The sequence below is a fragment of the Amblyomma americanum genome, chromosome 3 (genome assembly GCF_052857255.1).
Source record: "Amblyomma americanum isolate KBUSLIRL-KWMA chromosome 3, ASM5285725v1, whole genome shotgun sequence".
NCBI lineage: Eukaryota > Metazoa > Arthropoda > Arachnida > Ixodida > Ixodidae > Amblyomma > Amblyomma americanum.
In genome coordinates this window covers 119,868,109-119,881,220 of record NC_135499.1, presented here as the reverse complement: position 1 = coordinate 119,881,220, position 13,112 = coordinate 119,868,109, and the positions used below count along the sequence as shown (strand labels likewise).

At 46.4% G+C, this 13,112-nt stretch overlaps 1 protein-coding gene across 1 annotated transcript; it reads left to right on the top strand.

Moving 5' to 3' along the window:
* The first annotated feature begins 368 nt into the window (after positions 1 to 368).
* Positions 369 to 10,885, top strand: LOC144124052 (uncharacterized). Its single transcript, XM_077656724.1, has 3 exons — positions 369 to 662; positions 7,226 to 7,287; positions 10,270 to 10,885. Exons 1-3 carry the CDS (start codon positions 369 to 371, stop codon positions 10,652 to 10,654), a joined length of 741 nt encoding a protein of 246 aa, XP_077512850.1. The 3' UTR covers positions 10,655 to 10,885.
* Positions 10,886 to 13,112: the final 2,227 nt, after the last annotated feature.

The window sequence follows — 13,112 nt, the reverse complement described above, 5'->3', positions numbered from 1 at the left end:
ACAGTCATTTCACAGCGGCCGATGTAAATTTTGCGAGCACAATAACGCCTTGTATAGACGTTTGCAAGCAAATATCGAGATCGCTCCGTAGATATCTACTAGTGAAATTTAATACACACAATACACAATTCATGTCGAAATATAATTTATTTTAAAGTCCTGAGTGTCATCTGAAAGAGTAGAATAACAAGTATAAAATTTTCGGAAACCATGTTCGTGCTGCAGAATGCTCTATGATGGGAAGTACAAATTGTGCACATTCTTAGGTGTACAGTGTTTTCTGTTTGTATTGTAAGAGTTTGCGCAAGTATTTGTGTGTCTTATCTCAAGGTACTGCCGCCAACGCTTGAATCTGATTTTCCCCATACATGATGAACGCCTTGCTTCGGAAAGCAGGCTTTGTGCTTGGTGGGAACTTCTCGTCCGACTTCCTGCTCCTGCTGAAAGCATCGCAAGTGTTAGCACGAGATTCGGGAGCGCGCTTGGCTCTAGATCGGCTCGCCGAGGACCAGGCCAGAGCCTCAATGGAGTTTTCTCCGCTCACTAGGAGCCTGGTGGTACCCACGGCCTACACGATACCGCCGCTCTTCTACGAGGAAGACCTGCCCGAGAGCTTCAACTATGGCACACTTGGAGTTCTCATTGCGAAGGAGATGTCCGAGGTATTTTGTGCTACTTGAAAAAGCCAGCTGTTTTTGAGACCCCTCGGAAAGTGAAGACAAGCGCGAATCTGCCCGTCCGTACATTTGCGTCCCTCACAGGCTATAATCATTCAAAACCAATAAGCCTAGCAGAATACGACTCTACTATCTGCAGTATGCTTTAGAAAAGTTGGTCTGAGGCGGGAGCACTGCTGTGACGTCAAAGCACAAAATCAATACGTCAGTGCTGAAAAGATTTCAGAGAAATATAACCCAGCCGTTGTATTTCCTGCAAGCATGAATGAACGCTTTAATGGCGAATGAAGTGCATACCAATTGCTCCGGTTACCAGGGATTTAGAAGCAGCTTTCAATCATTTGCTAAACAACACTCGCAGGTTATTCCGCAAACGGAACGCGGCGCAGAATGTTAGGCACGTGTTGGCGACAAAAGTATTAGTCGGCGCAGCATGGAATTTTAGTTGCGTTGTGATACTTGACAATCTAGCCAAACTATGTAATGTTTTTGTTATCTTGCTGTAGTTCACTAAGAACAGCTATAGAAGATCAGAACAAAGCGAGACACGTGAACACACTGAACTACGTACACTTTGTGTTGATCTCTGTTCTGTTCTTACTAATCTTAACTTGTTCCATAACGCGCAATAGGCAATCAGTCAAATATGAGCGATGTTTTGAACCTGCTGCCAAAAATTCAAGGCGGCGCTGCTCAACAAGCTGCGCCATCTAGTTTTCTTCTGTAACACCATTTTCTTCTTTTCAGTTCTGTTTTTTTTTTTCATTTTCTAACGAGAGGAGGCGATATGAAAAATGAAACATGGCAGACTTACTCTGCTGGTCACCGATAATGGCATCCGTTTCGCCGCGCGCTCCTCAAACGCGAAAGACTACAGACAGCACTTTTGGTTCTTATGCTCTCTGTTTTTTAGAGCAGGAGTGGTGAATTAGGCAACCACGTGGAATGGTTTCATTTCAGTTTCGATTGCGTGGCTTCGTTCCAGAGGCCCGGGACATCATCACGTTTACACGCGTGTTTCGTTTTACCGTTCACGTTATATTTTATGTTGTGCGCTTGACAAATAAATGATGAGAGTTATTTTATTTGGGGCTTTAGAGTCTTTGGAACATACTTCCAAGATATTTTACTAAATGCGCGAGGACAGTTTTGATTATGATGATGTCAAAAACGACTATGCCCCCTTATCCGTGACATAGGCCGTCAGATTGACGTTTTCAACATGTCACTAAGATCAAACTTTGCGCTCCTGCACAAGCTGCACCATGTTGTTTGCTTTTAAAACACTATCTTTTTCGTTTCAGCTTTTTCTCGTTTTATAACGCGAGGAGGCTACATGAAAAAAAATGACCCTTAGACCAGAGGTCAGCGATCATGGCGTCTCCTGCTCTGCGCGCTAATGAAAGCCGAAAAGCCATACTGAGCGCTTCTTTTCTTTAGCAGCAGTGGTGAGTTAGACAACCATATGGAATGCTCGGATTTCCGTTCTGATTGCGAGACTTCGCCTCAGAAACCCATGGCCTCAGTGCGTTCTCACATGTGGTTTGCTCTGCCATTCGTCTTGTATTTTATGCAGCGCGCTCCATTTTTAGATGACTAGAGCTCTTTTATTTGGCGCGTTAGGGTATATGAACATACTGCCAGGATATTTTAACAAATGCGCCAGTAGATTATTATTATGATGATGTCACGGAACGTCACGTTCCCCCTTTAATGCTTTTTCAGTGTTCTTTATATTTTATGACTACCAAGCGAAAAAATAAAAAAGAGCTAAGAACTTCATCTCTGCTATAACAAAAAAAGAAGAACAAAACTCCGAACAAGTGTAATTTGCAGCGAATTCCACATCTACCTCCATTTTATGACCTCACGCGACTTCTTCTTGTAGTAGTGCCGCGGACATATAGCTGAACTTGGAAGGCCACGGAAAGTGCAGTGTATTATGGACCCAGCTGAAAACCGCAAGAATGGTAGCTTAGAACATGCGCACCGTTTGGATATTGTAAATTTTTTGCAATCGATTATTGGCTCTGTGCAGCGACTTATTTTTTTTTTGTTTCCCTTTTATTCTTTATTGGTGTTACTAGCGTAAGTAACCAATAAATTTTCGAAAAGTTTTGGGCACAGAACTGGCGTTTTTTCATACAAAAGTGCAACTAATGAGATACAATATCCTGTATTGCAATGTGTGATGCGCCTGATGGTTCTCATAAAAAATTATTTCAGTTCACCCAAATTGGAAAATTTCGCGTGACAACGAAAGGGTCAAGCAAGATGAAACAACTGGCTCGTCAAAATGCTTGCTTGTGCTAATTGCGATGAGACGCCTCGCGTGCGTTCACAATGCATTAAATGCTAAAGCCGTGATGTGGATACCTTCCCACGTTTTCGCACCATCTTTCTTCCTTGACGCAGCTGCATACTTGGTACTTCCTATCGGGAGTGCATTGATCCTTTTACAGCACCTTACAAACACCGGGAGCACAACTACACCACTGTTATGTTGGATGCAGTTATCCACCACTGGAATAGTACTCCTGGTGGCGGGATTTCAATTTTTGCAGCCAAAACGCCACGTAGTGGTCCTATCAGTCGTCGAAGTCTTATTTCAAGTAGAAATCTATATACCTAGCATTCAGACCACATGTTCATGCATTTATTGAGCCTAGAAATAGCACCCCAAGATCAAACAATGGATAACTTCACCAATATCGGTATGGTTGGCATAAGAACCCGTTCTTGAACTACGCCATGGTTTCGAGAAGTGAAACGAGGCTTGTCGAAAACGCCGATCAGTCTTGGCAGCGGTGAAGTTGCTCCTAAACTGGTCTGCTTTTAGCGCGACAGCGCTTAAGGGCACCTCTTTCGCTTCTACGGCGTTACCAGAGTTTACCCTTAAAATAGACGAAGTGCGTAGAACAGAAGGAAGACATCTGAGGGGCTTTGTGCCACCAAACTCGCCCTTGACCAAGACCGGATCCAAGGCGCCCTCTGGACGCAGCTCAGCAAAATAGCGCTTCCTTGGCACGACCGGTCTCGAGGAGGGCGCTCGCGCTCTTTCATTTCATACGGCCTTCGCGTTCGCCGCGGAAGCAATGCGAGTTTTTCTCCTGGTGTTACGCCGCCCGCCGCCGCTAGAGACGCGGCAACCCTACCGCTGTTTAACCGCTGGCTCCACGCCTGCATCTGCGGCGGCGCGCTGTAGCCCGCTGGTTCATTGTGACCGTAGCACCAAAATCAAAGAAAACAAAATGCACATGCTTAAGCTGGGTATCTTCAACACAGTCAACATGTGCACAGATTCTTCATCACAAAAATTGCTCGATGAAAACATTTAAAATGAGGACTCACTTTCCCATTCCTCAAAACTATGTCGGGCATTTGGGGTTTTAAATCCAGAAGGAAATGCTCTGATCACATTCTCTCGTACGTCTCATGGTCCGTGATTAAATGACAGGTTAATGCTAAGGGTAAGAGAATGAAAACTCAGAGAACGAAAGTTCTGCTCTCGCCCCATAGAAATGCACTACATCGCGGAGAAATAAATACTCTGCTACGCGTCAGCCGTAAATCCGATAGCGCCGTAGCTGGTGGCCTGAGACGATACTTGTAGAGTTGAAAGTCAGATTCATGTACACTAACGTATAACTGTCAAATAAATTTATTGCTGGGAGATATTACGCCGATATCGTTCTTCGCACGTCCTGAGTGCACTTATTTTCATTCTCATATACGCCACAACTAAACTAAATGACAGGCCTGTATTGATAGCTCAAAAGAATACTAACTACTAATGTGCGCGCAAGTGTCAAGAAGCATTGTAATGCATTCTTCTCTGCTCGAAGTCAATGTCACGCGGCCTTTCCGTTTTTGTTTGTCAAACGAGAGGCCACCAGATTTCTCTGTAATGACTGTAGCCGCGCGCAAGTCTTTCTTCGTGTTCAAAATTGTCTTAAGCACATTAGGAGTCTAATGTTTCCAGTTCCTCGTCACATTAAAATTTTGCAAGGCCGAGAGCGACCGTCCTTCTCACCTTAGTCCACTGAGCACTTGTTTTATCGCTGCGCCGCCGAACTGCTTTCTGTTTGAGACACGTTTAGTACGCCCAATCAAGAGTTTTCGAGTAGGACGCAAGCTTTCTTGTCGTCATTCTGGCCTAACTAACGTTACCACAACGTTATTACAGAAGCAGCCAGACAAGCTACGTATCCTGGCAAATATATTGACGCGTACTGAGTATTGCAGTTTCAGAAATTATGTATGTCCAATGAGTTACTTCAGCAACCTTAAAGAATGTCATTTGTTGTTGTCCACGTATATTCAACCTGCGGCGTGTCCTGAAACCTAAAAATATTTGGTTTAAATATCTTTGTAAAAGACCTCAGACTATGTAGTTGGATGCCCAATGCCCTCTATTCTCTATTAACAACTAAGCATCTCAAATCTTAATTTTTAGTTCCCTACATTGTAAGCGAAGCCAGCTCGTATAACGCTCATTGCTGCGAGATTTATTAGTGGAGCTGCGTTAGGTTGCGGAAAACTTTTTTGGGGTACTACTTTGTGTCCTGAATGATGTGAAGAAAGTTCATGCTCTCGAGAGGTTTATCGAAAGCGATCACGAGGCTGCAGAAATGCAGGAGAATAATGCAAAGCTGGTAGTGATCGCCTCTCAGATAAGTCTGTTCGCTCTTGAAGGCCGATTTTATTGAGACAGAGCGCAGTTCCAAAACTAATTTTGCTTTGCTGGCAGTTCGTGCTTGCAGTTACTGTCAACACCTGACCTAATTTTTGCGTTGTCATCGGATGGGATGGGCGGTCCTGAGACGCCAGCGAATTTCAAACTGCCCTTCCAAAAGGAGAACTTCGTGTGTGTGTGTAACGTGCTTTGCTCCTGTGGCCAGGGTTGGGTTTTGCCTATACGCCTTCCTTTCGCGAATGACATGATGCGTATTCCTGGTAAACATCATCAATCTCTAATGCCGCTGTTGTGCAAAATTAAAGCTGCTGCGCTTGAAATTTCAGGAGGTATATTTACGTTGGAGAATCCTTTATTCTTTAAAACTTTCCACCTAAATGTTACACGTCGCATATCATTCTACACACTCATTCAGACCTGTCGGAAGGCGAACTAAAGAGGCTGACAGCCTTGCTTTTTAGCCAAATGTAAGGGTAGATCGTGATGACGTCTGGGCTCGAAGCATACATTCGACCATACGCAGTTGCCTTATGCGAGCGACCGTAGTGGTACCTTCTCCGTTGCTGTACGTTTCTTGCTCGTGTATTCGGCGTCACCTATCGAAGCTCTTTGTGACAAGACGTGCCTAGCAGGTGCCTAGTCAATCCGTTATAGTAACCAAACATATTTGTTTTACTTTATTACATTGAGAGGTGTCAGTATTGTTGGTATAACGCTTTAAGCTACGAATGTTGAAAATATACTGTGTTTATGAAAAAACTACTAACTGCAACGAGGGACCACATTCTGCTGCACAGGAAAAGACTCCGTGTTTCGGCTGGGTAGCTTCCTGCCCATTGCCAGAAAAGGTGCGTGTCGGAGTACAGGCTACCCTGATCATCAGAATGGAGACAACGTAATGCAACACGGATGCAAAAAAAAAAAACTGCGCGAAGACGATGGGACAAGAAGAGGCACAAAGACGCACTAACTTCATTTTGTGAAAACTGGCCGCTTATAAAGGATATCGAACGTTGATACTGTCTTCGCACTGTGCACGATGTTTTCGCGTGTCTGCCTTGTTTATCATGTTGATACCCTTTATAAGCACCCTGTATTCACAAAATAAAGTTAGTTCGAAGTTCTGTGCTTTGTGTGTGCGTCTCTATGCTTCTTTTTGACCCGTCGTCTTGGCGCATGTTTTTTTTTTTTACATTCACTATGAACCGACTAGCCCAACATCATGCCTTACTTACGTTCGCGGCTTTCGTCCGGGTGCGATACGTCCAGCCTGGTCGCCCATGAATTTGGAATATTCTGCAACGAATAATGTAACAAATGCGGCTGTCAGTGCCGTTTACTCCAGTTCTATTCTTGTCCAGTGGTATGGACTCATTAGTGCAGGCATGGCATTATCTTCTCATTTTTTATGAAAAACCTAACCAATGAGTGTTACAGATGACTCCGTCCCTTCAAGTGCTCTCCACGCTGCAGCTAAATGCGCTATCAAAGCCGAGAGGCATCGAAAGAGGGTTCAGGGTCCCGCACTGCTAGGCGTTTGATGGGAGATGCAAACAAATTAATAGATACAACCATGATCGTAAACTGCTAGCACAGAACGTCGCTCTGCACTGGCGTGGTATCCACCGGCGAATTAGTTGAGCGCTAAACGCTTGCGCGGCTTCTTATGCTTCTGTTTTGCAAAGTCATTGATTCATTTCCAAGTACACTCGCAAATATAATTTCCCTGTTATCACGAAGTGAGCGCCGGTTTCCAAAGCGGTTTCATACTTTCGAGCTTGTTCGATATCAACGTCACTGGTTTTGCAGTGTGGGGATACGTTTTCATTTTGCGACTTGTTGCAACCTGCAGGCGGTGGCCCCAGGCAGTCCTCTCCTCATCCCTGATGCAACATTGGAAGCACCTGGCGAATGGTGGACAGAAGCTTCGCGAAGATCCCTGAACAAGTAAGTCAGTGCCGAAGTTCACCAAGTATATTCATGTGAGCAGGGCTATTCCTCGGAAGTCAATGCGAGTAATTTTAACGGCACAGGCGACCAATTTGCTGATATTTGCTTACTGGAAATAGCAGCTCAGCTCTCCTGCCTCTGCTGAGCACAATGACGGCTTCTGCAGAACGTGGTTGGCCAGCCTCATCTGGTCAGGTGCGTTTACAAATTACGATTAAGACAATAAAGCGCCCCTAAAGTTTGTATGCTTTGGAAACAAATTAATGAGAACTTTGTTCCCGGGAGTGCTACTCGGGAGTAGGGCACGATGATGTAGTCTTTGCATCGGCTGCGGCCTATGCGTTTTAAGCCGCTTTTCTATTATTGCGAATTTTTATCCTCACCCTAAAAATGAATGAATGTACCGGACCGAATGATGCGTGATTCGGCTCGGTTCAGCAGGCAGTGGAACACAGGAAACGTGAACGCGTCTTCATGACGTCAAGCTGTCAGCTTATGAAGCCCATATACTACATTGAAATCATTCGTTATTTAGCTGATAACATATGGAATGCAGGTCGGCTGACGATACCTCCAGTTTGGTTCTGAAGACGTCCTGGCAAGATATATACTAACGATATTTTTTAGACCATGCCTGCACTCCTCACTGGATGTTTTTTCGGTGTCTCTGTGGCTACAATTAGGAGCAGCGACATGTTGCAGACTAGATATATGATATAAGGATGAATATACGGATACATCTCAACAATATATCGCAAAAAGGAGGCAATCTATTCAATGGTGTACCAACGTCGTCGCGGATTCCAGCTACATTCTTGGCCTGTCCCCAAACCGCTCCGGCGGCGAGGCCAATAGCATTGCACCTGTTGGTGGTCAAAAACTTTATTTCACTATTGGGAGCCTTAAGATGGGTGCATCTTAATGACTGGTTGGCTCTTGGCTATGTGATGCGGCCGGAAACTGGAGCTTCCCAGCGATTTCCAAAGCCCAGTCTGCCAATTGCTTTTGAGCATCCGGGTCAGAGCTGGACACTGCAGCCTCCCTACGCTCGAGGCCTGATAGTTTCCAAGTGGCTGGAGGGTGGAATTTTCAGCATTGAAACATAATGTGATTGCAATAAGATTCAGGTGCCCCACAAAAGGTGCCCTCTGGCGAGAACAGGACTGCATGGACCAAAGCTAAGAAAGCAGGGGATGGGAACGCACGGCACTGAACCTGACGCCATGTGACATGTTGTAGTTTAGTCAAAAAATCGTGAGGAGGGGGTAGGTGGTTCGAATATTGCGATAATGAATCTGATTTCGTGATACGAGACCATGCGCCTGCTAGTAGTTGTGGCAAGAAACATCATGAGAGTAGGTCAATGCCATTATAAACTGATATATGAGTAGACGTAAGTCTTACACTCCAACACGTCAATGCAACTGCTTGGAGGCGCACCAGCCGTTTCAAGCATGGCCCGTATCAAGCTATCTAGCAGCCGCGTCTGGTTTCCTGGGAATTTACTTGCTGTTTGCAAACCGGATGGTTCAGTATGAAGTTGGTTACAAGTTTGGTTTTTTTGTGCCTTGAGCACGGAGAATGTCATGGCATTTTTGGCAACTCACAAGAACGGTAGATTATCAGTCTGGGATCTCAAAGGGATGTTAACAGCGTTAATGCGGCATTAAGTGACCGACTAAAATCAGTGATATAATTTACTTCTTGCAACCGAAACGAAGTCCTCCTAATTATAAAACCGTTTAGCCTTTTTTTTTCAAGAACTCTTACTTGATACATGCGCATACGAATCAGAACGTTCGAGCCGCAGAGCGCTCAAGGCTAACCATTAGTACAGCCATAACTTAGCAGTTATGGCGAGCGGACAGTGATGTGCCCTTTTCAAGATGAGGGGAAATTTTTCACCTCTACGAAAGCGAGAAATGCGAGTGAAAGCGGTAATTAATTGCAGTGTTCTCAGGGTCTATGGGCATTCTTGTTAATTTTCATTAGCACCAGGAAAATGCATTTCATGGGGCACAGAAGGAGTTGTCAAGTCGTAGGTTTCTGATCATAAAGAGTTTTTTTTTTTTATTCGGAAGGGCTCATTAAATTTATGCACCACGGGACATTTGCTGTACATAATGTTGTCACAAATTCACGTAATTTAAAAATAAACTCTGAATAAACAAAAATTTTAATGGTGGTGTTGATAAAGTCCTTCGCGCAGCACGTTTCGAAGTTTTGCAAAAGGCTGGAACAGAATCTCCCATGGCGGGTATTGAAGTGTAGAAACTCGTACAAAGCTCTTGAAAAGAACGGAAGGGCCGAAAAGTGTTTCTCCCTGAGCTGCAGCAGACACCAGTTGATCGATTTGGAGAGAGTTGCAGGAGGGGAATCAAACGGGCGCTCGCAACTGCACTATCGACAAATTTGGAAGCCTTCTCTCCCATCACTTTTCACATCGGTGGCGCGGAGTGCACGGTTATCGCGGAAGATAACCACAACCAGTACCACAAATATTTATTCGTATTAACTAAAACCTCGTGTTTTGCGCTGTTTGGCCTTAGATTCCTTTGCTACATAAAAGCCTAGCATCATCATCATCAGCTTTCAAACTGGCCGCTGGAGAAACGACGCCATAATGACATCAAAGCCACGCTTTCTCCCAATTCCCGCGCCTAATGAGTATGATAGATGCGCCAATGGTAGGGAGAAATACAAATCCTCAAGCTAGATGGCAGAGAGCTTAACAGCCAGTATTCTGCGTCTGCATGGCGAGTTTAAGAAGACGGTCACGTGAGAAGAAATCGGAGCAGCCAGGTTTCTCTCAAAAAAATAGTTTCAACGCCGTGGGCACTCGATGCATGCCTGTCCGATGTTCGACTTTATTTCGTACGCATCTTGTTGGGTGCTACCCTGTCGCGGCCTACCGCGCCCCTGAGCAAAACTGCTCCCAACGCGCAGGACAGTGCAGTGTTGGCAGCGTCAGCTCAACCCAGCCGAACCCAACGGCAGCATCGCCGCAGCAGAGCCGGGCCTCGAGCGATCCCTGTTTGTGTGGAGCCGGGCGGTGCGGATCGCCTTCGACGCGCTCCGAGGACTCGTAGAGCGGCGCGCCCTGCGGCGGACGCGGGACGTGCGTGCCGCCCAAGAACACTGGATGCTGCAGCAACGCGTGTTCTTTGCACGCTTCTGCCTGCTGGCCTGTTCCTCGGCCGGAGTCACACTCGAAGGCGGCACTCTAGCTCGTGGGCGGCGCTGTACGCTTCCGCTCATCAACATGCGTGAATTCCGTTCCGCCCACAACTGCACTGCCCGAAACGAGACGAGCTTCTGCCACGAGCTGTGACCAAAGCTCTCGTGCTCGCCTCGCGTGTTTGCTAGCTGGAACAGTGCGGACTCCGCGAGTGGCGTATGTCCACACAGATCTCAGGTGCACGTTCTTCCATGGCAGTTTGGTCAGCGATATGCGTGTATATCAAAATGACAACCGGCTCACCTTTTATGGACTTAAATGTGGAGTGTTTCGAAATTTTCAAGATTTCTGGAGCTTTGCATAACAATCCGGAGACTGGAATAATCCGTGCCACATCAATGAACATAGAATAATTTCTAGATTTTGATGTGTCTAGTTACAGTTCATTTTTTGCAGCTGATGTGGAGCTATGTGCGGTTGAGTGGAACACTTGTATGTATATATTGCTACCGAAACCAAGGAAGTAGCCTTGATGGTGCGCTAGATGGTCCTGAAATGCATTTCAAAAATACTGAACTAATTTTTAAGACACATCGCTTAGGAAAGCTCATCAATTTTTTGTAGATATCAAGCTGTCCAAACAGTAATAAATTCTCCTAACTTGTTGTCTGTGCTGCATTTCAAACACTGAGACGTATTATGCATGTGTTCGTTTCGGTCCTTAGAAAAATGTAGTGAAGCTTTATTCTGTGTTGTGTTTAGTGCCTAAATATCGTTACTGGGCTTAGGAGTACCATTTGTTCTGTGGCGTTGTGAACGGAATGTCGTGTGCCTGACAAAAGGCGCTTGGCTCGTTTAGCCAAGTCTGCTCAAAACAATCTCGAAGCCTACTTACGGAAGAGACTGAACAGGTGCCCTCCTCCTCACGCCGGCATGCATTGCCGATTTTCAGCGGTTCGAGCACAGCCATCCGAAGTTTGGCGAGAGGTAGAATGTCTCTTACAGCTGCACAATTGCTGAATCAGGCCGTACTACCAGAACACACGGGGAACACAGGGAACGAGGCGGCTGACATGAATGCTCGAGGTTTCGTCATCCGAGCAGGCAGCCAGCCGTTCCAGGGAGGTCCAGGAGAGATGGGCTTGTGTCCTTATGCGACATTGCAAGCCATTATAAACTGGAGCGCTGGATTCTCTTTGCCCCTGCAAGCGGTTGGTCGAGGCGCAGGAATGCGTCTGGAGAAGCCTGCAGAGTAGATCTTTTCTCAGTCCATACGTGTTGAGTAAAATATACCCCGAAGAGATCAAGGTGAAGTGCAAATGAAGACAGGAGATGGCAACCTCTGATTTTATCCTATGGGAGTGTACCATAGCGCCGCCACGGGCAGATATTGTTCGTAAACTTTCTTTCGAGCAGTGGAAGGCCGTGTTGGCCAGCCCAGGCCCGGTTGTCCAGAACAGGGCCGTGCAGTCGGCCACACAAGTCGCCGTCAGCCATGAGTGATGGCCATTGAATACAAGATCGTCCGCACGTGCTTTTTGAAGAAATAGTTTTGCCATCCATCCCTGGTGATTCTTGAGGCAAGGAAACGGCGCAGTATCTGTCTCACATCCCGGCTGAGACCTGAACCGCGCCGTAAGACAAGGGTTAAAGGAGGGAGTGAAAGAATCAAGGAAGAAAGAGATGCCGTAGTGGAGGGCTCCCGAATAGTTTCGACCACTTGAGGATCTTTAATGTGCACTGACATCGCACAGCACACGGGCGTCTTTTGCGTTTCGCCTCCATCGAAGCCTTAATACGGTAAGCCCACGAAAGACAAACAATACACTACTCCGCTTTCAGGCAGCTGTGGCGTCGCTTGAATTATCGCCAACAGTGCCCACCGATGAACATAATCGGCGCGCGGTGCAGCTGCCGGTCATCTGCTCGTGAGGAGACTGGTGCAACGAGCACGAACAGCAGCAGGCGCCAGAAAGCGTGAGAAGCACACGAACACAGCTGTCAAAGCGCCCCGGCGGCGTCGGGTCCGATGAAAGCATCGGAATTTCATCGCCATAAGAGATGATCGCGGCGCCGTCGACAGTCTTGACATGAGTGCCACTGCGTAACAGGTTTGTCGTGCACAAAGGCGAGAACATCATAGCTTTCCTTGTCTTTTCTCGGTTCTTTGAAAGACTGATCTCCATTACAGAAGATATCTCTAACGTTTCTAGCTTTTTTTAAGAAGTAAGTGTCACTGCACCATTAAGCGAAAACCCTCCCGCGAGTGTCAGTGCGCTCGCTGTCGCACTCGCGCGCACGCCCGTGCGTGCGCCTTAGCGCTACTCTCGATGATGACCGCAACGATGGCGTCCTCATTAAACCTGGCCGGCGGCGGTTAAATTAATGACTCTTCGCGCGAGGTTCCTCGGGACAAACTGAATTCCACAAGTACCACCGGAGGCAGCTCCTGTAATCCCAGGGCAGTGGCTTAGAAAATACCCAGGTGTTTATCGTTACACTATGCGGCACAGGGTATTGGGGAGGGCACCTCTTAGCGCGAAATCTCTCAAGCGCTACCGACGACAAGTAAGCGACTCATATTTAGAAGGCTTAATTCACAGGAAATCGA

Coding starts and splice junctions, on each gene's coding strand:
- LOC144124052 (XM_077656724.1), top strand. CDS start 369: ATGATGAACGCCTTGCTTCGGAAAGCAGGCTTTGTGCTTGGTGGGAAC. Junction 663..7,225: donor TTGCGAAGGAGATGTCCGAG/GTATTTTGTGCT, acceptor TGCAACCTGCAG/GCGGTGGCCCCAGGCAGTCC. Junction 7,288..10,269: donor TTGGAAGCACCTGGCGAATG/GTGGACAGAAGC, acceptor CCCAACGCGCAG/GACAGTGCAGTGTTGGCAGC.